Source organism: Leopardus geoffroyi, chromosome A1 (genome assembly GCF_018350155.1).
Source record: "Leopardus geoffroyi isolate Oge1 chromosome A1, O.geoffroyi_Oge1_pat1.0, whole genome shotgun sequence".
NCBI classification, from domain to species: domain Eukaryota; kingdom Metazoa; phylum Chordata; class Mammalia; order Carnivora; family Felidae; genus Leopardus; species Leopardus geoffroyi.
The window spans coordinates 187,758,374-187,785,858 of record NC_059326.1 but is presented as its reverse complement, the minus strand read 5'-3'; the positions used below and the strand labels follow the sequence as shown (position 1 = coordinate 187,785,858).

Genomic DNA, 27,485 nt, shown 5'->3' with positions numbered 1-27,485 from the left:
ATCCTTCTTCCTTCCTATCCTTAGATACACATACGTATGAAACTTTATACATTCTCTTCCAGATTTATTCCTATATTAGCTTTGGAAATTCTTCCCACTGCTCTTGATGTTAGATTATACTAGAAAAAAAATAGGATTGATATTATGCAACTACGTTTTTAGATGAAAAGCATATATGTATGTTTATTGATAAAAGTATTTTGATGGATAGCGATGAAGTCGAGTTTTGGGTAGAAAATACAAACTTCAATTTGCAGGTGGCACCTAAGTCAGATTCCATTCCCCTTCAGGACCTTTTCTCCCTATTTTTCACTATTACAAAAATGTTGTAACTACCTGTCATAAATAAAACTTTGCGAATATCCCCAATTCTTTCTAGGAGGTAAATTCCCAGAGGGAAAAAAATCCCCAAAGGGTAATGAGTAATCAAGAAGGGAACTAAAATTAATACTACAATAATAAAACATTGGGAATAGGAGAGATGAACATATTATAAATTCAATAATTACCTATTATCTAGAGGAGCTGATAAATTGGGGCCCCTGTATGGCTCAGTTGGTTAAGTGTCTGACTCTTGATTTGGGCTCAGGTCATGATCTCAGGGTTTGTGAGATGGATCCCTGAGCACAGAGCCCGCTTGGGATTCTCTCTCTTCCTCTCTCTCTGCCCCTCTCCATTTGTGCTCTCTCTCTCTCTCTCTCTCTCAAAATAAATAAACTTAAAAAAGTTAAAGCTGATAAATCAAAACTGGCATATGTTGGGGCACCTGGCTGGCTCAGTTAGTGGAGCACACAACTCTTGGTCTCAGCGTTGTGAGTTTGAGCCTCATGTTAGAGTTTACTTAATAAAAAACAAAACAAAACAAAACACAAAACTGGCATATGTGTTTGTTATAAACATGTTACTAACACAGAAGGGTGGAACCACAAAAAATTAAAGCAGAGACGGTTACAGTAATTGGGCAGGCAAGGAACTGTGGCTTTTCATTATAAGACCCATTTTTTAGCATGCTACTTTGATAAGATAATAAAGTTTTGAAATAAAAATGTAAGTTTATTAAAATTAAAAAGCATATTTTACCAAATTATTATCCAGGAGTGTATTAACTTAAATTCCCATAGGGATTTTTTTGATGGCCCTGAATTACTACAGTGATTTCATACCAATTTATTTATTATTTATATTCTGGTCTATTCAGAAGTTTTGAACTATGTTAGAACAATACACACAGCATGAGATGTAAGTGAGAAAACTGGGGTAAAGGAAAAATAAGATGAGGCCAGAGGTCCAAAGAATCCATCAGAACCATCTAGAAAGCTGGTTAAGAATGAAGGCCCTGAGCTTATCCCAGGCCTGCTAAATCAGAATCTCTAGGGTGAGGCTCTGGTATCTTCTTTTTAACAGCCTCAATGACTTGGGGTCCTGATACAATTTAAAAGAAGACAAAGAGTGACTAATAGGATATTAGGATATTTATTAATGTCATGATATTTAGAGCACGGGAGCTAGAGGAATGGACATTGTAAGACTAACTCCAAAGAAGACATTTAAAAGTAAATCTTATGTAAACTAGACTCATCCATTCTCCCACTATAACATTTCATAATCCTCTTCTGATCCCATTAACCTCCCCATAACAACACTCACAGAGATGCAAGGCCTCAGTCTGTCATTTGGTCCTTCAACTTTTACTCTTAAGATGAAGAGGCATGTTCTGGAAAATCTTCTCTTTTCTCTGGCTCCATTTCTAGGCTAGTGTACCATTTAGCTGGATAGTCTAGTGCTTGTGAGTCTTTATGTATCACATCATCAGGTTAAACACACACTTAGAATTAGAAGAATTCTATGTATCAACTAGGTGGTGGTACTTAGTCTTTACTGCTGCTTGTGTTTTTATTCTCAGAACAGTTTCACATGCCTCACGTGAAAGTGAAAAGTTAAACAAGCCGAACTTTTCCATGGGATCTGGTATACCATAAATAGAAAAGAATCAGCATTGCAGTTTAATTTTACAATGCAATTAAGAATATATTAAAAATTATACATTAAAAAATGTATCAGCTTATAGTGACTTCTGTTGTAGCTGTAGCTTTTGTTCAATGATGTCTGAGAAACGAGGAACTTTTTTTGAAATAGCCACACGGATGTCATCATTCATATTAAAGCAGCTTCTGGACTTTGTTTTAAAATGTAAAAGTGATGAAAATCCCAACTCACAAAGGTATGTGGTTGCAAATGGTACAAGGATTTGTAGAGCTGTCTTTGCCAGGCTTGGAAACACTGTGAATTGAGCACACCAGAAATCCTCAAGCTTCATGGTCTCAAATTCCATGAGGATTTGGCCACTAGCTCGTAATTCAGCAAGATCATTTTTCATCAGATAACCATCATCAACAAAATCCAGATTAAAAAGAAATGGATCCAGTATCCATTTACTTGCCTCATCAAGATCTCCAACAGAAAAATATCCATGGAAGAAGCTGTTCAACTGTTGCAGATGCAGGGTTATTTCTGCTCCAATGCTGGCTGCTTCATTATCTGAAACAATTATTTCTTCAAGAAAAGGAAAGTTGGTAAAATTTCTTTTCTCAATTCGCTTTAGCCAAAATGGAAACTTCCTAACAAAAGCAGATAACTTTTCTCTAGCTGATACTGTGTTCATCCCAGTCCTTTGCATAGATGCACTAAGTTCATTGAGGTGTTTGAATAAATCTGCAAGGTATGCTAAGTGAACTTTAAACTCTTTATTTTCAAAGCCATCAACTAAATTACTACTTTGGTGGTGAAGGAACTGATTTATTTCTTCATACATTTCAAAAATATGAGTAAGTATTTGACCTCGGGAAAGCCACCTCATTTCAGTATGGAAAAGGAGGACACTATACTCTATTCCAATTTCTTCAAAAAAAGCCTGAAAGAGGCGATGATTTGGAGCTCGTCCTTTGATGAAATTTATTACCCTCACCACAGTAAACAGAGCATCTCTCAGTTTTGTAGGCAAGGTCTTTGTGACAAGTTCATGGGGATTCAACAAGCAATGTGTGATCACGATATGAGGTACCTCTTTTTTCACACAAGCAACAAATTCTGAATTTTCTCCTAGCATAGAAGAGGCACCATCAGTACAAACAGAGCCGCATACATCAAGTGCTATCTTATGCTTCAAAAAGAAGTCTCTGAAGAGATTGAACGCATCTTTTCCTTTCATTGTTAACTGCAATGGTTCACAGAAGAGAAATTCTTCTATGATCTCTCTTTCTTTTATGTATCGTACAAACGCCATTAGCTGACTGCAGTCATCCATGTCAGTTGTCTCAGCAAGTTGAACACCCACTTTGAGAGGACTGGCTTTGATGTCTTCTAGAACTTGCTGTAAGATATCCTGGCTCATTTCATCAATTCTAGAATGGATCACATCGTCTGATAAAGGTACCTGCTGAAGCTTCTTTTGTGCATCTGGTCCCAAAACTATTTGTGCTATTTCCAATGCACATGGTTTCACTAATTTTTCAGCTATTGTATGAGGATTCTTCTCCTTGGCACATAAATACGCAAACTGATATGATGCTTGTAATAAGGCATCCTCATGAGACGCAACTCCAAATGCTTTCAAGGTTTCTCTCTGATCCGATGGTGCTGGCATATGCTTCAGGCTATTGAGATCATGCCCACCTACACCACCATGCTGTCTGTTAAAATGGTCAGACAATTTCGATGGTCTGAGGTCAGCATTTGAAAATATCGAGTTACACAATACACATTGTGGGCGTTGAGTTCCATCAACCTCCGTTGTACAGGTGAACCAGTAACGAACATAGTCATCATCCCATTTTCGCTTCTTCGACATGGCACCCCAAAATTCTCAGGTAGTATTCCAGAGATGCTGCAGAATTTTGCTTTGGGAGTAAAATATAACCCACACATTAAAAATCAGTGGCTAACTGAATTAAAACAAAGCCACATCACATGCCATCCTGTCATGTGTACAATGTCAAGAAATATCCTATAACATGTCCATTCAAAGTGAACCATGACAGCATGGCAGTCCAACTTAAAGCTATCAACTCACAGCTAATACCCTGGAATAAATGACTTGCCAGCAAGCTACGTATGGGAGATGTGGACTCACGTAATTTGTCAATACTCATAAATCCTCTATTGGTGAACTGCAGTTATGGCTTAATTTGTTCTCAATGATGTATGTTCCAAACAAAGTTGCTACATTTTGTATTCCCTGAAATGGCATTTCACTACCACCCCCTCCTTTCATTCTACACCAAGGACATACGACACCAGCAGTTATGAATAAGGATATAGAGAAGGGAATCATTCACTAAGCGCTGTAAGGGCATATTTTGACACAGTGACTAGTTCTTTTTCGTAGTTAAGGATTAGACAAGTCTGTAAAACTATTTGATGCTTGAGTGGCTTTGACTCCAACTTAAGTAGAGAATTTCAAATGGGTCTGATTAAGCAGCCTTTGACACAGATTTGGCTCAGAGCTTCCTTGCTTCCAAAGTGTAACACACTACCAGTCCATGATTCATATTGTCCATGCACAAAAGGAAAACAAGTTGCTCAAGAGAAACACAACTATTCTTGTTACTGAGACTTCAGAAAAATGTCTCATAGAAGGACACCCTTTTTACAATAGGAATTTCATGATGCTTTTTCATAGAACTACCCATCAGTAAAAGCAGTCAAGAAAGAAGCTGAAACAATGGAATGAAAATAAGCAGTATTCCCAAGATTAAGATTTGTTTCAATCTGAGGACAAGAACTAGAAAGTAGTGGTTCCTCCTTAGTAAATGGAGGAATCAGCAAAGTTTTTTGTTAACATGCAAATTTGTGACCCCACCCCCAGAGATTCTGATTTCCTAGCTCTACAGTAGGGGCCCAAAATCTGTATTCTACATAAACATTTTAGATAATTTTACAAATAGTAACTAGAACAGTAATCTTTAATAAGAGATACTCATCATAATCACTGGGAACTCCTTTGAAATTATGTATCTCCCTGCCTATTTTAGAACTAATAAATCAGCTTCTCCAGAAGAACAAAAGACTCTAAATCTTGGGGCACCTGGCTGGCTCAGCTGGTACAGTATGTGATTCTTGATCTCAGGGTTGTGAGTTTGAGCCCCATGTTGGCCATAAAGATTACTTAAAAAAGAAAAGACTGTAAATCTTGTCCTGGTGATGCGAATACATATCATAGTAAATAGTCATATTTAGAGGAATAAAGACATATCCTTTGGGCCAACCCCTACCTTGCAGATATTCTAGGTTGCTAAGTAAAGTCTAAATGCTTTAATAGGCATTTAAGTTTCTGAGTTGATGACAGCCTCCTAAGAAAGTCAAAGGACCTAAAAAGAAAGAAAGCCAGGCCTTTTCTCTTTTTCTCCCTCCTTAGCAATGAGCAAAGGTATAATCCACAGATAGGCTCAAATATACCTTAGAAAAATAGTTCTGGGACATGTGGGTGGCTCAGTGGGTTGAGCATCCAACTCTTGATTTCAGCTCAGGTCATGATCCTAGGGGTGTGCAATCAAGCCCTGCATTGGACTCTGAACTGAGCATGGAGCCTGCTTAGGATTCTTTCTTTCTTTCTCTCTTTCTCTTTCTCTCTCTCTCTCTCCCCCTCTACCTCTGTCCCCCACTTGTGGGTTCTATCAATAAAGTAATAAAATAAATATATAAAAAAGAAAATAGTTTTATCTCCCAGATAAACAAGTGACCCTCAAGTGTCCAAAGTCCTACACTACAGAATGTGGCTGAAATAACTTAACAGGGACACATTTAAATCCAAATGCCCATTTTGGCCATAAAAAAACCTCACAATAAGCCAAGAATATTAACTTAAAACACTTTCTAGTGGCTGTGCCACAATTAACTAGCTTTAAAATGTACTTCTATGTAAACTAATAAGTTGACATGCCATATAGCTGTCTGTTGAGTCAATTAAAAATCAGAAGATGTCTGCCACTCAATACAGACGATTTGAAGTTTAAAGGTTGATCTTAAACTTTCTTTTGTCAAGTGATGAAGACTAGAGGGACAAGTCTGTTTAGAAACTCTCCTAATTGACAATAAAATTATGACATCAGCATAAAAATGCTTATCTTTCTATATTCTCTTATGTATATTTGCTATGTGTGTTTTGGGGAACAGAGGAAGTGAATGGAAAAGCTTTGCTTCAGTCTCGTTAGAAATTATTACAGGTCCAGTTAAGGGTCTATTCCAATCCACCCTGACTATGCTACCAAGTATGTTTTGACTGACAATGTACCTGTTTTGAACAAAAGAATTTTTAGAGAAATTCATTTGCAGCATGCCACGTATCCCCCTCAAAAAGGGAGAATGGGTAGCAGGAATTTTCAAGATCCTTAAAGATTAATTTACCGCCCAAGAGGCTTTCTTGCATTTTAGAACCTCACAATTTTCATTTGCTCCTCTATGGTATTTAGTAATCACAATATCCTAAAATATGTAAACGTTAAAAAGGCATCATCATGGTAAGAAATTATTGTTCATTTAAATAGATGTGATAATGGTATGCTTGTGTGAAAAAAAAAAACCTCATTTATTGGAGATACAGACTTACTGGTTTACAAATGAAAAGACATCTGGGATCTCCTTTGAAATACCCTACTTCAGCGCGCGCGTGCGCGCGCGCGCGCACGCGCACACACACACACACACACACACACACACAGAGTGGGGTGGAGACAGAAGGCATAAGATTGGCCTTGAGTTGGTAACTGTTGGAGTTGAATGATGGGTTCGCATCACTACACTATTCTATTTTTATGTTATGTGGGGAATTTTCAATAACAGTAAAGTAAACAAAAAGAGCATTATCTTATACAAATAGACATACTTCGTTTTTAGAATGATTCTTTTGAGAGTTTGGGAGTTATCTCAAGATGCAGAGTGAAAGATGTGATATAACAAAAATGTTTTTGCAAGTTCATGAGGCACAAGGGTATATATGAAAAGGTATCACAACAGTTAAAAGTGAACATTCATGTAACAGAAATCTTTGGGAAATGCTAAAATATATATTTCAGCAGTGACAACAACCCAAGTGCAACGGTAAACCTGTAACTCCAAACCAAACGTGACTCAACTTCTCTCTAGCCATCGCCCATGCCAGTCCAAGGGAGGTGGGGGTGTCCGGGGGACGGGATTCATCAGTACACTTTCCAGTTAAAGGCAACAGCCCGGAGAAAGGGGGCGGAAATATAGTAGCTGAGCAAACGCGCTCCAGAGGCAAACGCCTAGGATACTGGCTTTGTCACCTGGTGGCTGGGTCCCTTCCAAGCCTCGATTCCTCAAGTGGGGATGACAATAGTACCTACCTTACAGGGTTGTTGGGAGCTTTAATGATTAAGCGTGCATGTAAAGCACACGCAGCTCCTAACTGGTAGGACCTGTTGGTGCATTATTAAGGACGGCGCGCTTGGGAAGCGGCCCGGGCGAGAAAAGAAGACTCCGCTCGGTCTCCACCCGCCCGTCTTCGAGCCTGGGCGCAGGCCCAAGGGATGCTCGGGCTTCTTTTAGGCGCCCGTCTCCGGCTCCAGGTCGCTCTCCGCTAGGGCTGGGATCCAGCCTGTGGGCGCCGGAACCGGGCAGGGCGGCGACTCCTCTGGTCGGGTCCCCGAGCAGGAAGCTACGAGGCGCGATGAGACAGAAGCGTCCGCAGCGACCTCCACCCCTGTCGCGCCAGGGTTCCATCCGGGTTCTCCTTGTGGGTTCCCGCCTGCAGACAGAGCGAGGTGTCTCTCTGCACGCAGGCGCGTTGAGCCACCGGCGGAGGGCTCGGCTGACCTGAGTAGGGAGCATGCGCGTGGCCCTCTCTCCTTTTTTTTTTTTTTTTGTAAATTGTGTACGCGGTTGGGGGGATTTTTTGTGTCTGCCTGAGAGGATGAATGTAGAATCTAAGGAATGGAAAGTATGGTAAAGTCCACATAGTTCTTCAGAGAATTAAAATAAGATTTTGTGTGCGTCAAGCTTTGGGTTTGGATTGTAACATTCAATAATTAGCATTTTCTGTGTGAGCAAGGGGGAAAGGGAAGGAAACTCCTTGTACCCCATGTTAAACATTCGGGCAAATGCGAGGCTGTAAATTCATTAAGATACTCACAGTGGAGATGAACTTCTAGAGCTTGCGTCTTATTTGCCCATGAAGGTCACCCCTTCCCATAAATTAGAGCATGTGGATGAATTTCCTCAGAAAAACTCATTTGGAGAAAAGATCTTCAATTTTATTTAAAATTCGTTTTAACATGATATTAAAGTTATGAACCCATATTAGATTTTTAGAGGAAAAATTCCAAAGTAGAAACTAGAAAACTGCAGAAAGAAAGACCTTCCTATTTGGGGGATATTTCCTTCCAGAATTGTGACAAACTTAAAGAACAATTTAATAATCTTTCTATAGTCAGTCTTGTTAGAAGCATCCCATTAAGGCTGGGGAAAGGGATAGTATCAGAGAATGTGGGATAGATGGCGTCATTTTCAGGTGTTCAGGGTGAACCTGGTAGACTGAAGCCTGCTTGAGGTTTCTGTCAACAGAAGAAACTGCAAAAGACCAGTCTTTCTGGTCCAGAAAGCAGGGCTTTAAGTACTAGAGAAAGGAGTAGGCTTTAGAGTCAATAGATACTTGGCTTTATGTCCTGGCCCTAACACTTTTACTTATCAGGACCTGAGCAAGCTACCTGGACTAATTAAGCCCTTGTGCTTATTATAAAATAGAGAGATTATCCATTAGTCCATGAAGTTCTTTTGCAGAGATAATATACAAAAATTACAGTACACAGTTCCAACACTCAACAGGCAGCTATTAGGGAAATAAAATCAAAGTTCACATAATGAATCATGTTCCAGGTGTTATCTTTTTTCCAAAATGAAGAAATAAGATGTGAGTTCAGATATTATAGAATTCTTCCTAAAATCAGTAAATTAGGTTTCATGGAAGAGGGAACAGAGACCCAGAAAAGTCAGGTGACACATTTTTTGACTTAAAAAGATCCTGAAATTTTTTAATTCAAAATTAAAGAAGCTAAGCCCCCTGACAGTCCCATAAACTGCTTTTCTGTTAAATATTTGAAATAATGCTACAAACCACTCAGTTAAGTATTCTAATTATGTATCTTTATTACCAAAAGATAAATAAAATACAAAATAGACATTGTCACTTTATGGAGCCACCCCATAGTAAGATAGGAATATGAACACATAAGTCATTGACTTTCTTGAAATAGGTTAAGAATTACCTCCATTTGCATTGCTTTTTTAATTGCACAGTAGTCTGCATCTACACACTATATTCATAGTACTTGACGATTCGATTGTTACTATCTCTGAGATGGTAACTTAAAGCTGTATCCTAATCAGTTTTGGTGAGCTGTTAAAAAGCCAATGTACTTCTATCAGGGGTTTGAAACAGGCTGTTTTCATTGAGCCCACTCTGTCAGTATTATTTTCATGATGGTCTTAGAAGAGGCCTGAGGATCATGGCGGTCTCAGTTATTAATAGCCCTACAAGCTATCCTTATAATTCTTTGAAGAAACCTTCAACTTCAGGTTTTGCTTTTTGCAAATTTTACAGACACCTGCTTACTATAGATATTAGGTATAATGGATATTCTACAATCTTTTAAAATTTAATATTCATGATTTTTACATAAAAGCAATCACAATTAAAGCAACAAATAGTATCACAAACTGTATTTTCTATGATAGAGGAAAGGATTTCTGTGTTTAAAGGCTCAAGTCCAGAATGATAAAAGACCATCACAACACTGGCTCAAAGATGACAAAATATTATTTTTCTGTTATTCTGGATGTAAGGTACAAGGAAATATTTTAAAAATAAAAATTTTATAACCAAGTAGAAAACAGAATTATTACTATACAGATTGACATGGGAGATAAAGTTACTCATATGTTCTACAGGTTTCCTTTCAGTAACCCAAAACCCAAGATAGAATAATTTTTTTAGTTTCAGACCAGGGAAACCTTAGAAGGCAAAAACAAAGGATTCTCAAATAACTATCATTATAGTTACTAATAATTTGAAAAAATGAAACCCTGATTTTGAGAAAGAGTAATCTGCCTTCAAAATGTGTGTTAACTAGGTAAGGGGCCATATGAATTGTGGAGATAAAGTTTAAGCCTTAATAATGTTGAGTAGAAGACATTCTTGCTAGGTAAAGAGCCAAGGCCTCTTTCCACATCACCTAATATAAAATTGGAAAAAAAATCTTTACACTTAATGAATTGCTCTTTGTTTTTCTTGTTTCTTCGGTGTACAAAGAAATGAATTTACTAAAGGACTTCTGGAAGCTTTATTAAAGTCAGGCAGCAAAAAGAGTAGTCAAGGGGTTTTCCACCTACAATTATCAGCAAGAAGCTGAAAAGAATGTATCTATGTGTCTATCTTGGGTGACTGTCTATAACTAGCTACTACTGTCCAAGGAAGGAGGCCATGGGGTCATCCGGCCTCTGACGTTTCATTCTATAGGCCTCCATTTCCTCTTCAGTGGGTTCCCGAGTTTCATATATGCTATTGTAAGGCCGCTTCCTCTCATCAATCTGCATAATCTCCTTGACGTGAAGAAGGCGGGCTTCCTCTGCATTCAGGGCCTACAGTGAAAGAAAAAACATGAGTACCACCAATAGTAGCAGAGTACCAAAAGACCCCACTGAAATGTAAACTGCTATATGAAAAACCTAGATTATCTGAAAGAGCTTGAGAGTCAGCCAGACTACCTTCAAGCTACAATCACTGTATGGCTGATACAATATTTTCATACAGCAGGAAATAGTCTACCACGTTTTCAATGTTAAAAAATTTTTACTTAATAACAAAGATTCAATGAGATTCACTTTACTAACCTAAGTCCAAAACTGATACTTCTGGTGGAAACTACAACTCTGACTTTTCCCAAGGACTTGCTGACACAAATTTTAGAGCTAGAAGGCAATTCTTTCTGGACATATGTCAGTAACTCTAAAGAACAGCTTTACAAAGAACATTTCTTCTGTACATTAGTGATTTTTATCAAACATTCTGAGAAGCAGGCAATACTAAGACAAAAAAATCTCCATTTGCATTCTAGGCCTGATACAAGGTGACCTGAGCAAATCACCCGGACTTGGGATTTTTAAAATGAGCTTGGAGACAGGACTAGATAATTTATTAAGGTCCCTACAAATAAAGAATACTGTCATTGCTCTGACTTCATAAAGTACCTTTTTCAATTTTTCATGTTTCTTTTCTTCATCATCACTATCTGAACTGCTCTTTCGATGCTTCTTCTTCTTCTTCTTTTTCTTCTTTTTATCTTCTTTTAGTTTTTCCTGATGCATCTGATAGGGAGGATTGAAATATAGGGTTATTAATGCAAAAACAAAGTTCTGGTGCAAATTTTGAAGTCTGCCCTCCAGCACTTAAAATTTTTGGACACATGGGGTGCTGGGTGGCTCAGTCAGTTAAGTGTCTCACTTCAGCCTCAGATCATGATCTCACAGTTCATGAGTTTGAGCCCTGCATTGGGATCTCTGCTGATAGCACAAAGCCCGTTTCGGATCCTCTGTTCCCCTCTCTCCCTCTCCCCGTGCATGCGCACATTCTCTCAAAAATAAATAAACATTAAAAAAAAATTCAGGACAAATGATTATAGACTTACCTCCATGAGTGTTTGAGGTTTTTTTACAGATTCTTCTCCAGTTATATCATTTATAATACATTCCTCTGAATTCTGTGGGAAAATATAGTCATTTGACTTGAGTAATCATAGTTACCGATCATTGAAGAAAAAGTTAAAATTTGAAACATGAGAAATATGTTTCATACAGATTCTGACTTAAGAACTTTTGTTGTTTTCCACTTGCAATAACTAGAGCACAATTACTTACAGCAATCTCCTTCCCAGCTTCTCCAGTGCAATAGGAATACTTGAAAAAGGAGTGACAGCATTTGTATCCCCATCGGCCTTCTTTCCAGTAAGATCCCCAGATATGCTGCAGAGAGAGAGCTGTTACTTAAAAAGGAACCTGAAACTAGGGACTCTCATATACTGTTGATATGAGCATAAAATAATACAGTCCTTTGAAAGGTTAACTTGGGAGGAAACTTATGGGGATTCCAGGGCTAGCTAATAGGGACAAGGTGGCCTGCTCTCAAGTGTGACAAGCAGGCATTAAATTATAATGGTCTTACATTTTATTCCTAAAACTTTAAAAAAAAATTAGGATATCTGACTTCTCTTTAAAAATTAAGAAGGACTGGGAAATTCTGGGCCCACATTCCTACTTGGCAAGAACTGGCTGCTGCTGACCAGTGGATGCCCCTTTCAGACAGGGTTTGTGTTCTCTAGTTTGTATAATTTGCCTGAGTCACTTCACTCATATATGATTTAGTAGCCTGGCTCCTATAGGTAGTTCTGTTTTTGATCCAACTTAGACAATTGTAGTTTGGGTACACGTGTTTTATAATGTGATACAGTATGAATTACACTGTATCACTTATGTTCTTGTTAAAATATTTAACTTTAGTCAAGTCTTTAGATCTGAATTTGTTTATAGGAAATACAGAGGATAGAGGAATAACTCGTATGATATCATACAAGTAACTGAACCAGTCAAAATAGAATGTGAGTTTACAAAATAACTGTCCTGATCTGTTTAGGAGTCACTGTCCTGAAAAAGGGGAGTTTCGATAGAGGGAGATAGAGAAAAAGAGACATAACAACCAAAATAAACTTTGATTGGATTCTGACTCAAAACAAAAACAAAAGCAAAAACAAACCACCTATTTAAAGGCATTTTTGTGTATATTTTGGTAATGTGATTAAGAATTACAGATTAGAGGATATTAAGGAGTCCATGTTAATTTTCTAAAGTGTGATAATGTAGGAGAATATCCTTAATTTTAGGAAATACATGATATAGTGTCTATCAGTGAAATATCATAATATCTGTAATTTTCAAGTATTTTAGTAAAAAAAAAAAAAGATACAAATATATATATGTGGGTATATGTATATACCAGCATGCATATACCCCTCCCTCTGTCCAGACAAAACATATATGGCAACATGCAAAATATTTCTGAGTCTAGGTGGTGGGTATGTGGGTGAACATAATAGTATTCTAAAGTTTTTGTATTTTTAGAAAAATTTCATAAAATAAAATTAAAATGTAAAAAAAAAAAAAGGAAAACAAGCCCAACAATGATTCGCTATGAAGCTGTAAAAAGAAAATATAACTCAGAGAAAAATGCTAACAAGGACACCAGATGGTTCTAGTTTAACACATACTGTGTGATTGTGGATCTTCACATCCTCCTCATACTTAGAGCAGGCGACAGCCCTCTCCTGTCCTTTGATGACTGTCCCATGTCTTGAGTACTCCACATAGTCTTCAGTCTGAGCTAAAAGCAATTCAGCTGGAGGGGCATCCAAGTGTTCTTGGCCACCATACTAAAAGAACATTGAACATTATTAAATACATTTTACAGCAAAGGTTTGCATTCAAATCTCTATTGATGAGTTTGTTTCTAATCAGAAACATGAAAGGAATATTTTTTATGGGCTCTGTTATACAAAGTACAGTGAAAAAGAAAAAGCCACATGATTTTTATAGGCAAATAAAAGATGTTTCAGTTGTTATTTATGCGTTGAGCGTGGCAGATTACCAAATGGCCATCAATTCCTCTTAACCTTGTATGTGTGCCCGTTTGCCACATGACTTTGCTACTCTTCCCCTCAAGAGAATGACAGTCTGTTTCTCCAACTCTGAATCTGGGCCTGGCCATGTTACTTGTTCAGGCCTGTGGGAAACTGGGCAAATGTGATGCAAGCAAAGGCCTGGAAAGCACTTGTGCAGTGGGGCATATTTTTGTTGCTAGTCTCTGGTACCCCAAGAATGCCATATGAGGCTGGACTAGCCTACCAAAGGAGGAGAGCCCACCCTGGGCAGACATGAGCTGTTCCAGATGAGGTCTCTTAGGACAATTAGCCTACTAACTGCTAGAGACCAGAATGAAGCCATTCTAGATCATCCAGCTTCAGATGGGCAGGCCCAGACCAGGAGACCCAGCTGACATACAAAATCGTCAGAAATAACCAATGTTTCTTTTAAACTGCTATGTTTTTGTTGTTGTTGTTGTTTTCCTGCAAAAGCTTCCTGATACAGCTAAACTGATAATGTATACACTTGATTTCAAGTCAATGTGAGGGTAGGACTGTTCCTAACAAACTAAAAGGGACTTTGTGTGCATTGTATTCCAAATGTAAATTGAATGATCATTAACTAGTCATTTCTCTTTAACGAACATTCTTTTTTTAAGCATTTTGGTCAAAATTACCTTTTCCAGGATGCTTTCTTTCTGCTGTTCCTTGAAGTCCTCTTTTTTGACTTTGAAGGACTTGTACAACAGCTCTAGTTTTGTAGGATCAGCCTGCAGATGCACTTCAGATCCCTTGTCATAGGCTTCCCAAGCAAACACTACAATAATCAAAGACATTTTAATGACTTGTCAGCTACGTTTATTGCATGCTTGTTAAAAACAAACTTTTAAAAATGCCCCCAAATTTCTTTTGAGCTTATAAAAATACCTTGACTTAGAGCAAACACTTACACTGTGTCTGAGCCATTGAAATGGTATCTCCTGTGTATCTAACGAAGTTATCCCCTGCATAGCTCACTCTGTAAATGCAAATTTAAAAAACAAGTTGTTTCAGAAATTGCTTTCTTTAAGGAAAGTTCATTCTTTTCTGACCCAACCATAGATGATGTTTATTTTAACTCAGATTCAGTTTTATGATTAAAAACTCTCCCCTCACCCCCACCCTACCTTGAAATCTCTCTATTTTTTAATGTTTACTTATTTTTGAGAGAGAGAGAGAGAGAGAGACAGAGAGAGACAGAGTGCAAGCATGGGAGGAACAGAGAGAGGGAGACACAGAATATGAAGCAGACTCCAGGCTCTGAGCTGAGCTGTCAGCACAGAGCCTGATGCCGGGCTCAAACCCAGAGACCGTGAGGTCATGACCTGAGCTGAAGTTGGATGCTTAACTGACTGAGCCACCCAGGCACCCCAAAATCTATACATTTAACTTGATACTTACTCATCTGGATTCTTTCCTGCATTGGCATAGGGATTCTCTCTCATCGCTCTAGTTTTGGGATCATAGTAAGCAGAATTTGGATCTAAATTCCGCAAATACTAGAAGGGAAAATGGTTTAAGACTGCATTAATGTTTACTTCTGTCAAAAAAGATTTCAGCACACTAGGCAGATGAGTCAATCACGATCAATTGTGTGTATACATTTCCGGGTACAGAAGATAAAATACAGAATGATACCTAATCTTGGAATGACTATATTACCTATATACTGTCCAGATACCAGATGAGTAGACAAAACTTGGGGTGGGAAGACAAATATTTTTTGAGTGTGTATGTTAAGTTGGCAAGGCTTACTTTTGCAATATCTTCTCGAATCCTGAGATTCCGGACAGTAATTCGCCTCTTAGAGTCAAAGTTCTGTCCAGGCATGTCAATGTCATCTGCGTATTTATCTTCATCCTCATCTTCACTATTATGATCTTTTTCCTGAAGGAAGTGGAAAGAGGGAAAAACAAATTATAAGAAAAAAAAGAGCAGCATCTAGTTCTTCCTTTCCTTTAATCCAACTCTTATTCAGTTATATTCCTTAAAGCTATTATTATTAGTTATTGTTATTAGCCATTAGCCATCAGAAATTGAAAAATTTGCCAGACAAGGCAAGTATTTATTACCGTTTGAGAATTTGGTTCCTCTTCTCCCCACTGGTGTTTTGGAGAATTCTGCATTATGCAAGAAGAAAAAGAATTTGTAATTTTATTCCACTGAATCTACTGATTCACACTTTATTTTTTTATTATCATTTTTTTAATGTTTAGTTTTCAGAGAGAGAGAGTTACAGCAAGCACAAGCAGGGGAGGGGCAGAGAGGGAGACAGAGAATCCAAAGCAGGCTCCAGGCTCCAAGCTGTCAGCACAGAGCCTGATGCAGGGCTCACACTCATGAAGTGTGAGATCATGACCTGAGCTGAAGTTGGATGCTTAACTGACTGAGCCACCCAGAAGCCCCTATTGATTCACATGTTAAATACTTAGGTAAAATAATATAACTTAAATCTAACTGAACAAATCTTCCTATTTCTCATTGTAATGAACACATAAGTTCTGAATACAAGTATGTACTTATGAATAATTTTATCAGACTGTCTACAAAGCCAGTACATTTCTAGAGAATTTTCAATGATACAGGATTATAATCACACAAGGGTAGAAGGAACATCAAGATGACCAATGTAATCAATATATATTCATTTCTTATATGTTAACCTTTAGACACCATTTTTGCTAAACCTTACTAGTTTTCTATCAAGTCCAAAAAGAAAATGTTACAGGATCATGTAATAAGTATCTTTAGAACCAGAACAGCTTATGTAAAATTTAGGCAATGAAGGAATCTACTCAGATGACACCATACTGTAATTTAAGAAGGGTGAGATCCTTGGCACAAAGATACTCTTTCTTCATTAGCAACTGGTCAGGATTTTCTCTAATTCTACAAAATGCCTATACCAAAGTAATCAGTATTTTATCATGTCCCTTTAAAAATCTTCAAAGGTTAAAGAGTACCTTATAGTATAGTGGGGGAATATGGAAATATATGTGTGTGTGAATCTATCTATCTATCTATCTATCTATCTATCTATCTATCTATCTATTCTCCCTATATAAATAGAATGATAGATATAGATACATATACAATATATTGGTGAGAGCATAAATTTGAGCAGCTCTCCTGAATGGTATCTAAGTGATATGACACCAAAATATTAAATAAAACACTGTGTCAACAACTACACATTAAGGAATTTACTCTAAGGGAATAATACATCAATTATATAAAGAGAGATGTACAAGAATGTGATTTATAGTGTCGTATATAGTATCAAAAATTTGGGAAGAAAATCAACTTAATAATAGATAATTGGTTATATACATTACTGTACTTGATGAACACTGAACATCCATTAAGGTGATTCTATCTGGGGCACCTCGGTGACTCAGTCAGTTAGGTGTCCAACTCTTGGTTTCAGCTGAGGTCATAATCTCACAGTCATGAGACTGAGCCCATTCCTGGCTCCACACTGGGTATGGAGCCTACCTAGGATTTTCTCTCTCTCTCTCTCTCTCTCTCTCTCTCTCTTTTCCTCTGCCCTTCCCCTGCTCATGCTTGAACTCTCCCCCCTCCCCCAAAAAACCGTGGAAGTGATTCTATTCAATCTGCAGGAAAAAAACATATAATTTGCTACCCTCCTTTCTTTTTTGCTGTTATTTTTTTTTGCTGTTAAAAAGGGAGAAAGAGATGGGAATAACATTATATATTTGTTTTTGTTTGTATTTACGTAAGAAACTCTGAAAGTATCCACAAGAAAAACAGATTATGGGGGGGTGGTGAGGTTTTGAGATAGGATGAATGGTGGCAAGGATGGGAGACTTTTTACTGCATATCTTCTTAAATTACTTTGAGTTTTATATAATACCATGTGAATTTATATAAAAATAAATAGGTCTATATTTATTAAATTACACAGAAAACATGATCTCATTGCCTCTATCGTTTAACTGAAAGAGGTGATAATTAAGTATGCAAAGATGAAATCCACATAAAAAACAAGTTGTATTATCATTACACACATATATAGATATATGGGGGTAGGTGGAGTGGGACCTAGAAAGGCCTACCTCAAAATGTTAATAGTTAAAATAGGAGATACTGACTTTCTTCCTTATAATTTTTCTAAAATTTCTTTCACTGCATATGTGTTACTTTCAGAATCTTTTTTTTAAATAAAGATTTCATTTTTTAAGTAACTTCTACACCCAACATGGGGTTCGAACTCACAAGCCTGAGATAAAGAGTCACAAGCCTTAATGACTGAGGCAGCCAGGCGTCCCAGAATTATGTGTTCTTTTAAATGTTCTTCAGTGATTTTTATTTTTGGTTTAGAGAATAAGAGAGGAGGAGAGGGGCAGAGAGACAGAGAGAATCTTAAGCAGGCTCTACACTCAGTGTGGAGTGTGGAGCCTGGTGTCGGGCTCGATCCCATGACCCTGGGATTATGACCTCAGCTGAAATCAAGAGTCAGACACTTAACCAACTGAGCTGCCTAGGTGCCCATTTTTTGTTTTATTTTTTAAGTTTATTTATTTATTTTGAGAGAGAGAGAGAGAAGAGAGTGTACATGAGCAGGGATGGGGCAGAGAGAGAGAGAGAGAGAGAGAGAAAGAAAGAATACCAAGTAGGCTCTGTGTTATTAGCACAGAGCCTGACACAGGACTTGATCTCATGATCTGTGAGATCATGACCTGAGCCAAAGTCAAGAGTTGGATGCTTAACCAACTAAGACATCCAGGCACTTCTGTTTTTTAAAAAAAATAATTGTTTTTTGGAATTCCCACAAGTTGCGAGTTCAATAACAAAAAAATTTATAATGCTGTACAGAAAGTTCAATCTCTACAGTAGACTTTTCTCCTATGTATGTAGTTAATATCCAAGTACTGAAGTGGTCAAAAATCATCAGTTCCCTGTATACATTTAAGTATGCTTACTGGGGAACTAAATTATACTATGTTTACGATAAACAACAGAGAATATATCAGAACAAAAGAAACAGGCCATTTTCCTTTTTCCAGAATTGGTGGTAACAACAGTTATGAATTACCAAATGTTTACTTACTATGTGATATGAATGCTAAACCTCCTGAAGGGTACATGTTATCTCTGTTTGAGAGATGACAAACTGAGGCTCAGAGAAGCAAATTAATTTTTCTACAATCACCTAGCTAGCCAAGGACAGAGCTGGATTTTAGCATCTATCTGTTAACCTGTGCTGTGAGCCTCAGGGACTGTTCGCTAAGTGGCCTCAGGGACTGTTCGCTTGGTGCTTACTTAGGTCTGTTTCTAATTCATACTTGGCAAGAATTCCTTTTAGAAATTTAAACTCCAAATGTTTTTTGTGTGTGCCATAAATTTGTTAAAAAAAAAAAAAAAACTTTTAATAAGCATAATATACATTAACTATTAAGTTGTCATGAATAAAAAATTGGCTACAATACATCTTTTTACTATAAAATTTTTTTAGTCAAAAATTTTGTTTTATTCACCTATAAAATTATTATAGTCATTATGGAAAATGTAGAAAGCAATAGTAAAAATACAAAGAAAAATTTACTAATTCTACACCGGATGAGAATTAGTATTCTTATCTTTTTTCCTATGTGGTATTACAATATTTTTTCATGTGTTATTTAAATGTAAGTGTTACCCACTGTTGTTATAAAGATTTTAAGAGCTATGCCCCAGGGGCGCCTGGGTGGCTCAGTCGGTTGAGCATCTGACTTCGACTCAGGTCATGATCCCGTGGTTCATAAGTTCAAGCCTCACGTCGGGCTCTGTGCCGACAGCTCAGAGCCTGGAGCCTGTTTCAGATTCTGTGTCTCTCTCTCTCTCTGCCCCTTGCCTGCTCACGCTTTGTCTCTCTCAAAAATAAACATTAAAAAAAATTTTAAAAAAAGAGCCATGCCCCATTCTATCATGCAGATGCAGGACAGTTTACTTCACCAATTCCCCATTCCTATTTAAGCTATTTCAATTTCTTGCTATCTTAAAAAGTGCTACAATGAACATCTTTGCATATATGATTTTCTCCTGATTACTAGAAAATTCTTTAGGATTGAAAGATCTACTAATTTAATTCCAGAAAACGTATATAAATATTTTATGGCAACATTCTTTACAAAATGATTGTGTCAAGGTATATTCTCATGAATGGTATGAGTGCCAGTTTTACTCTTTCCTCTCAATAGCACTTCTCTGTCCCTAAAATCTTGTTGTTTTTTTTTTTTAATGTTTATTTTGTTTTTGCGAGAGACAGAGAGAGAGAAGAGAGAAGAGAGAAGAGAGAGGAGAGGAGAGGAGAGAAGAGAGAGAGAGAGAGAGAGCGAGCATGTGCACACAGGGGAGAGGGAGCCAGAGTATCTGAAGTGGGCTTTGTGCTGACAGCAGATAGTTGAATGTGGGGCTCGAAATCATGAACCGTGAGAGATCACGACCTGAGCTGAAGTTGGATGCTTAACTGACTGAGCCACTCTGGCGCCCCTGCTAAAATCTTTTCTAACTGGAGAGATAAAATGAATTCTTGTTTCAATTTTCGTTTTTGTTTACTAAGAGTTTGAATTTTTTTATTGATCATTTTTATTACTTACAGCTTGTTCCACTAATTTCCCTGAGGCTAATTCTTCTTGGAGTTTCTGGGCTTTCAGTGTTCGTTTTGCCTAATAAAAAAGGAAACATTTGAAATTAACTTTACAACATTCAAATGAACATTTAGTTTTTTTATATTTAAAGTCAACAAATTTATTGCATTCAGGAAGTTCACTAAACAAGGTCGTCTCTTTGGGATTTCTTGTAGCTCCAGATATATGGTTTCTAAACAGGAGTTACAAACTCCTGTTTGAACCAGGCATTAATATAAACTGAGCCAAACAGCAGCAGTGATTAAACTGCAGAGAACAAGCTAAGTCCAGAAGGAGCAGCTGTCACCTGACTCCAGATGACTGACTCTTGCCAGGCAGACCCAGGATTACCATATCATTGTTCAAGAATAGATGAAACTTACATTATACGAAATCCCATGATTTTTAAATGTAAACTCTACTTAAAAAAAAGAAAAAGGCAGTATGACTATGGATTTTAAGGAATGGGGATGTGTAGGTAAAATCATAACAGAAAAAAACTGAAGTTGAATTAAAATAAAATTCGATTTTCTGAAATGAGTTATCCTATTCCCCTCTCACCTCTCTCAAATGCTATGCGAGACAACGGTAAAAATAGGTCCATGGGCAAGATGCAGTGTGTGTGTGTACGGGGGGGGCAAGAGTTTATAACCTTAAAAAGCCAAAAGCTTTAGATACTAATCTGTTCTCATGCTTCCAATATCTTCTGCAACCTCAGGAATCAAAAAACAATATAAGAATCAAATAAGACACTGCTGCCAATAGGGCTAGCCCACTTCATCTTCACTATTCCATTAGGCCTACTACTACTATTATAAAAATGCTACCATTTTTATATTGCTTGAAGACAAAAAATAGAGTTGCTAAACCAGTGATACAGCAAAATGTACATTCTTTAAGGAGTGTGGGAAAGCAGGGAACTTTGCTCACCAGATCAACTTTGGCGTATTCTTCTACAATTTTCATGTGTTCCTCTGGATTGTAGCCATTCCACCGGTCCCTCTTCCCATCATAATCAAACATCAGCTGGGGCTGGACATGCTCATCTGGAGCTATATTAGTACCTGTAAATTTTGCTCCAACTCGCCTAGGTCTCTGGGAAATAAAATAAAATAAAGTCTTTCCCTAAGTTCCTGTAGCCCAGAGGAAAATTTCAGATGACCTTTACAAAGCAAGCATAAACACACCATGGGAGTTTATGGTCTGTTCAGTTATCAGTTACTCTCCCAGCAGTAAATTCTGATGGTGCTAATCTAATTTCACTCAAATTAATTTTTTTTTTAACTTGTACCAAAATTTAGGTAATTTTAGAAAAATAGAATTAATCTGACAAGGAAGAATAAAAGAGACTCTGACAAGTTTCTAAAATTCTCAAAGGTGAGCTTACCTCAAAGCAGTCTTTCTTTTTGTGTGTCATGGCCCCACAATTTTCACATGCTCCCTTGCGGTACTTAGTAGTTATGGAATTCTATAAATGGATATAAAGAAAAACAAAATATTCTAATTATCTGAATAAATTAGAAATAATTTTGGCTCTCACTACTATATTATCTAATGAAGTGACTGACTCATTAAGAGAAAAACGAGTTAGAGTCTCCATACTTTATAAATGAGAAAATTAAGTACTTTAGCAACACAAAATTTATAAAAGAAAACACAGACTAAAATAGTATGTATTGTGAATTTTAATCCCAGGTAAAAGATTATATAATCTGTTTCAATTTAACATAGTATCGAAGGTTCTGATATGAAGTTCTTAAAATAAAATCTCCATTTCCAAAAGGATATATATAAAAGTTGCCCACATACCTCTTTTACACCCCTCTTGTACCATTCTCCAGATGAGCTGTATTGCTTCTGTTTCTCTGGTTGTGGTCTCTGGTGCTTTAAAGTAGGTCTTTTTGATGGATCAATATACCATGGCACTGAAGAAATATACTGAGGTATATGAGGGTTGATGTCTCTGTAATTAAAAAAAAAAAAAAAATATATATATATATTTTTAAAGAATAAAGTTTGGGGGCGCCTGGGTGGCTCAGTCGGTTGGGCGTCCAACTTCGGCTCAGGTCATGATCTCACGGTCCGTGAGTTCGAGCCCCACATTGGGGTCTGGGCTGACAGCTCAGAGCCTGGAGACTGTTTCGGATTCTGTGTCTCCCTCTCTCTCTGACCCTCCCCTGTTCATGCTCTGTCTCTATCCGTCTCAAAAATAAATAAATGTTAAAAAAAAAAAAAAAAAAAAAGAATAAAGTTTGAGGGGTGCTTGGGTGGCTCAGTTGGTTAAGCGTCTGACTCTTGATTTTGGCTCAGGTCATGATCTCACAGTTCATGAGATCGAGCCTTGCACAGGGCTCTGTGCTAACAATGTGGACCTTGCTTGGGATTCTCTCCTTCTCTCTCCACTTCTTCCCACTTGTGCTTACTCATGCTGTCTCCCTCTCTCTCTCAAAAATAAATAAACATGTAAAAAAGGAAAAAAGTTTGAAAATAGTTGATATTACAATTACAAAGGTAGCCTTTATAGACTCTAAGGCCAGAGATAATGCAGTGGGAGGGAAAGGGAAGAGAATATGCTTGGTATCTCTATAATATAGAAAAAAAAAAAAAGAAAAATAAGCAAAGTAATTTATACTTTATTTTAGATTGAAAAAAATTCCAATATAGAAACTAAGAATAGTGATAGAACTGAAGTGAGGAGATAGATATGGAAGACACGGATGTATGTTAGTAAATAATGTCTTATAAAAGAGTAAGAAGCTAGCTAATAATGTCTAGAGTTGATTAAAACAATGATGTACGTACATTATTTAGAGATGTGGAAGTATCAACCAGAAAAACTCAAAACAGAAAGATTTAGAAGTAAGATTTGCAGAGGTGGAACAAGGAGTGGGAGGGGTTGAAAGGGATGACTGCTGTTCATTGTAAGTCCTTCAATGTTTTTTTATTAAACCTTACATATATGAATTTGATAAAATAATAAAAACAAAAAGAAGGTAAATGGTAAAGATAGCTTCCTGTCAAAGCAAAGGATAAAAAATTACTCAACTACGTGGACATAAATTTGAATTTTTAAAAAATGTTTATTTATTTACTTTGAGAGAGAGGGAGAGAGAGAGAGCACGTGCACATGTGCACGAGGGAAAGGCAGAAACAGAAAGGGAAAGAGAGAATCCCAAGCAGGCTCTACGTGGGGTCAGCGCAGAGTCAGACATGGGGCTCGATCTCACAAACCTTGAGACCATAACCTGAATGGAAACCAGGAGTTAGACGCTTAACCGACTGAGTCACCCAGGCGCCCCATAAATCTGAATTCTGAATGAACAGATCATGCAAATAATGAAAGAACTTACTTTCCTTCTTCATCAACTTCTGCAGGAGCATTACCCAGTTTCCGCTGCTCTTCTAACTCCTTCTTCTTTCTCCAGTCCTCTCTGGTCATCTTCTTTGGTTCCTCCAGACTCATTTCTTTGGACCCCGACAGGGGGGCCGCATTAACTGCATCTACAGCTGCAGCTGACATGGTTATCTGGACCCCTCTATGAAAAGAATGAAATACATATTAGTATAAAGTAGGCCTTCATGAATTCATCAGTAGAACTATTAAAAGTACATCCTAATAACATATACTACAGTCTGGCTTATATATTTCATAAGTTCTTATAGTATCTGTAAGGGAAGGGTCTCGTTCCCCTCCACAAAGTCTCTATTTACCATCTGTAGTTCCTCCCTCAACTCTAATTTATAAATGCAGAGAAATATATAGACATGTACTCAAAATTTCATAAGACTCTTTCATTAACATTCCTGAATTTCTTTCTATGTGTGTCTCAGACTTTACCAACACATTACCTTACATGAGTAAACAATGTCCTGTTTTCCTTAAAGACGAAATGCCTTAAGAATTATCTATATCCGCTGACTCTATTTCCTCATCTTCTACTTCTCTCCTCAACCACTCTAATTTAGCTTCCATCCCCTACCTCTCTAAAGAATTACCACTAAGTTATCAATGATCAATGTACTAAATCCACTATACATTTTTCAGTTCTGTTCCTTCCCTCTTGAAATATTCTTATCCCTTGGCGTAAGTAACACTATACTCTCCTGTTTTCTCTTGACTCTCTCTTGCTGCTCCTGGCTCCTTTGCAGGTTCATCTAGGTCTGCCTAGTTATTTGATTTCGCATTCTACAGGGCTCAGTGCTAGAGTCTCTTTCATTACTCAGGACTCCATCAGTGGACTAGGTCATCTATTTCTAAGGCTTCATAGCCACAATATATCACTGTTGGCTCTCCAACTTACATCTCCTCTCCAGATCTTTTATCTGAGTTTCATATACATATATTCCAATTGCTTACTTCATAGCATCTTCACTTAGAGGTCTTAGTGATACCTAAACTCAACAAATCTTAATTGAAACTCATTATCTCCTCCATGAAATCTCATCTCTATTCACTGTTTCCTCTCTATTTAATTTTTTTTTAACGTTTATTTATTTTTGAGACAGAGAGAGACAGAGCATGAACGGGGGAGGGACACACAGAGAAGGAGACATAGAATCGGAAGCAGGCTCCAGGCTCTGAGCCATCAGCCCAGAGCCCCACGCGGGGCTCGAACTCACGGACCGCGAGATCGTGACCTGAGCTGAAGTCGGACGCTTAACCGACTGAGCCACCCAGGCGCCCCTGTTTCCTCTCTTAATGAAAAATACCACTCATTCCTTTACATATGTGTCCCAGCTAATCTCCACATCTATTTCATCACTAAGTATTGTTATTTTCACCTTCTGAATAGCACTCAAATTTATCTACTTCTCTCTATTCTCAATGCTACCATTTCAGTGTAAGTTATTACTTTCCTTTCTTATGGGTCTTCTGTCAGTCTCTCCAATCAGTTCTCCACACTGCAGTGTTATTTTTTCAAAACACGTATTTAATCATACCATGTCCTACTACTGCACAAGCTTAAAATCCTTCAATGTGGCACTGTCCAAGAAAAATATAATGCCAGCCTCATACATCATTTTAAGCATTCCAGTAGTCATATTAAGACAGTAAAAAAAGAGCAGTTTCTCTTAATATAAGAGAAACTAAGTTAAGTCTTTAAAATCTGACAGATTTTATAGGTATTCAGACTAATCGCCAACAACACTGTCCCCTAACAGCTGGACAGTGCACCTCCAACATCTGATAATTCATACTCTAAAAACCACTGAAGACGCACTCCTGGTCTGGCTGGGCACAAGTAAAGTGTCTGAGGCCTAGAACGGCGGCTTCTTTCTCGGTCCCCAATCCCCGTTTCCCCCTCGACCTGGCGTTCATCACTTCCGTAAGGATATATCTAAGAATTAGGAGCCTTCAGCCTATTTTCCAGAGTTTTCTAGCTTCACTTCTTCTCGATCCCCAAATTCCCACATTTCCTCACCCAGTCCGGCCACAGCGGACCCCAAAGGCTTCCGACAGAGACGAGATCAGTCCGTCAATGTTTACTTCCTATTGTTCCGCCCTCTCCCGGCAGCCACTTCGGTAGTTTCCGGACGAGCGGCAACATGCGCATTAACATCTTGTGGAGGGGAGGGAACTCAGGCTCCCACGCGACGTTGAAATCGCGAGATCTCGAGGTTCCTGCCACCCCCACCCTCCCCAGGACTGTGAAGGGAGTTAGTTTCAGCAGTTGTTTTCCTGTTGCCTGCTTTTGAATTATTGTTTCTTTTAGAATCGCAGAATCTTAGGATGTTAAAAAAAAAAGTCCGTAGGAAAGGCAATAGCTTAAGTTTTTCTACAGAACTGTAAAATGAATGGGGAAGTTCGTGACGTATTAAGGGAAAAAAAAAGGCAGTTACAATTAGTATTAATTAGTAGCCGCGTATTGTGTAACACGTTGGGGACGTGGTGAAGAAAAAGTGACTTTATGTCCTCGAATTTAGTCATGCAGAGTGAAAAGACACTTAAAATAATTTCAAATAATTTACGGTTGTAAAAAGTCGCTGTGAAAGGAATACCAGGTGCTATGAGAACATAAGGGACTAATAATAGGTAATTGTGACTTTCTGCACCCAAGTGATCTTGTGTTTTACCATTAAAAAAAACCACTATAAAACAATTTCTATTTAAGGAAACCAATAGTATCTGATATCCCAACCCTCCTTTCAAAGTGCACATATGAAGTAAGATAAAATACTGGAAAATAAGCAGTCATTTTGGAGGAATTTCTTGTGTTTTCTTTGTGCTGTTATCTTTTCTTCCTCAAAGTAACATGTATTGCTTTTATTTTTTTAATTTTTCTTAAATGCCTATTTATTTTTGAGAGAGAGCACCAGTACAGGAGGGGCAGAGAGAGAGAGAGAGAGAGAGAGAGAGGAGAGAGAATGAGAGAATCTAAAAGAGGCTCCAGGCTCTGAGCTGTCAGTACAGAGCTCCATGGGGGTTGGAACCCATCAACAGGGAGATCATGACCTGAGATCATGACCTGAGCTGCAGTGGGAAGCATAACCCACTGAGCCACCCAGGCGCCTCAACATGTATTGCTTTTAACAGTAAAAGTGAAAATAGTTAACATCCTTGCCTCAATAGGAGCCAATCGTAATCTATTTTTTTCTTATTAAAACTTTGCAGTGCCTAGAGTTGAAGAACGTAAATACTAATTTTGATTTTACAGGGCAGTGGTGAAGGGATAGAAAAGATCAGAGAATGGCCTGAAAGCGAGTAGTCTCTGAATCACCTATGTTTTATTTTTATCTTTTAAAACAATTATTGCAATTTGCTTGGAAGGTTTGAGGCCTGTTTAAAACCACCAGGCACAAGGCATGAGGCTGGCTCAGTAGGTGGAGCATGCAACTCTTGATCTTGGGGTTGTGATTTTGAGCCCCATGTTGGGTGTAGAGGTTACTTAAAAATGAAATCTTAAAAAAAAAAAAACCCAAAAAACAAAAACAAAAACAAACAAACAGGCACAATCCAGGAAGCATATCTTCTAGAGGAATTGTGAAATATGCTGGACAAGAAGGAAGAGTATTTTGTAAGGTTTGGGTTCCTTCTGGAGGATTTTGAGGAGAGTTGTAGGGAAGCAAGGGTCAGTACTAGATGGGTTGCTGTTTGTAAATCTCAATTAGAATTAAC

At 37.8% G+C, this 27,485-nt stretch overlaps 2 protein-coding genes across 2 annotated transcripts; both read right to left on the bottom strand.

Moving 5' to 3' along the window:
• Positions 1-1,457: 1,457 nt before the first annotated feature.
• On the bottom strand, positions 1,458-7,814 carry ZBED8 (zinc finger BED-type containing 8). The gene is made up of 2 exons (XM_045502910.1): positions 7,362-7,814; positions 1,458-3,896 (listed from the first exon to the last, which is right to left on the bottom strand). Exon 2 carries the CDS (start codon positions 3,845-3,847, stop codon positions 2,063-2,065), a length of 1,785 nt encoding a protein of 594 aa, XP_045358866.1. The 5' UTR covers positions 3,848-3,896; positions 7,362-7,814; the 3' UTR covers positions 1,458-2,062.
• A 1,323-nt stretch (positions 7,815-9,137) lies between these two features.
• On the bottom strand, positions 9,138-25,921 carry SLU7 (SLU7 homolog, splicing factor). The gene is made up of 16 exons (XM_045502897.1): positions 25,792-25,921; positions 23,719-23,904; positions 22,178-22,331; positions 21,756-21,836; positions 21,299-21,463; positions 20,339-20,407; positions 15,812-15,859; positions 15,495-15,626; positions 15,141-15,238; positions 14,651-14,718; positions 14,378-14,517; positions 13,329-13,490; positions 11,926-12,030; positions 11,697-11,768; positions 11,260-11,376; positions 9,138-10,650 (listed from the first exon to the last, which is right to left on the bottom strand). Exons 2-16 carry the CDS (start codon positions 23,886-23,888, stop codon positions 10,471-10,473), a joined length of 1,761 nt encoding a protein of 586 aa, XP_045358853.1. The 5' UTR covers positions 23,889-23,904; positions 25,792-25,921; the 3' UTR covers positions 9,138-10,470.
• Positions 25,922-27,485: the final 1,564 nt, after the last annotated feature.

What these genes read in the sequence shown, in the direction of transcription:
- ZBED8 (XM_045502910.1), bottom strand. Translation starts at nt 3,847, where the DNA reads ATGTCGAAGAAGCGAAAATGGGATGATGACTATGTTCGTTACTGGTTC.
- SLU7 (XM_045502897.1), bottom strand. Translation starts at nt 23,888, where the DNA reads ATGTCAGCTGCAGCTGTAGATGCAGTTAATGCGGCCCCCCTGTCGGGG. An exon ending in ACAAGAGGGGTGTAAAAGAG is followed by an intron (nt 21,837 to 22,177) that starts GTATGTGGGCAA and finishes ATCCATTTATAG; the next exon opens with AATTCCATAACTACTAAGTA. An exon ending in AAAAGAAAGACTGCTTTGAG is followed by an intron (nt 21,464 to 21,755) that starts GTAAGCTCACCT and finishes TTTATTTCCCAG; the next exon opens with AGACCTAGGCGAGTTGGAGC.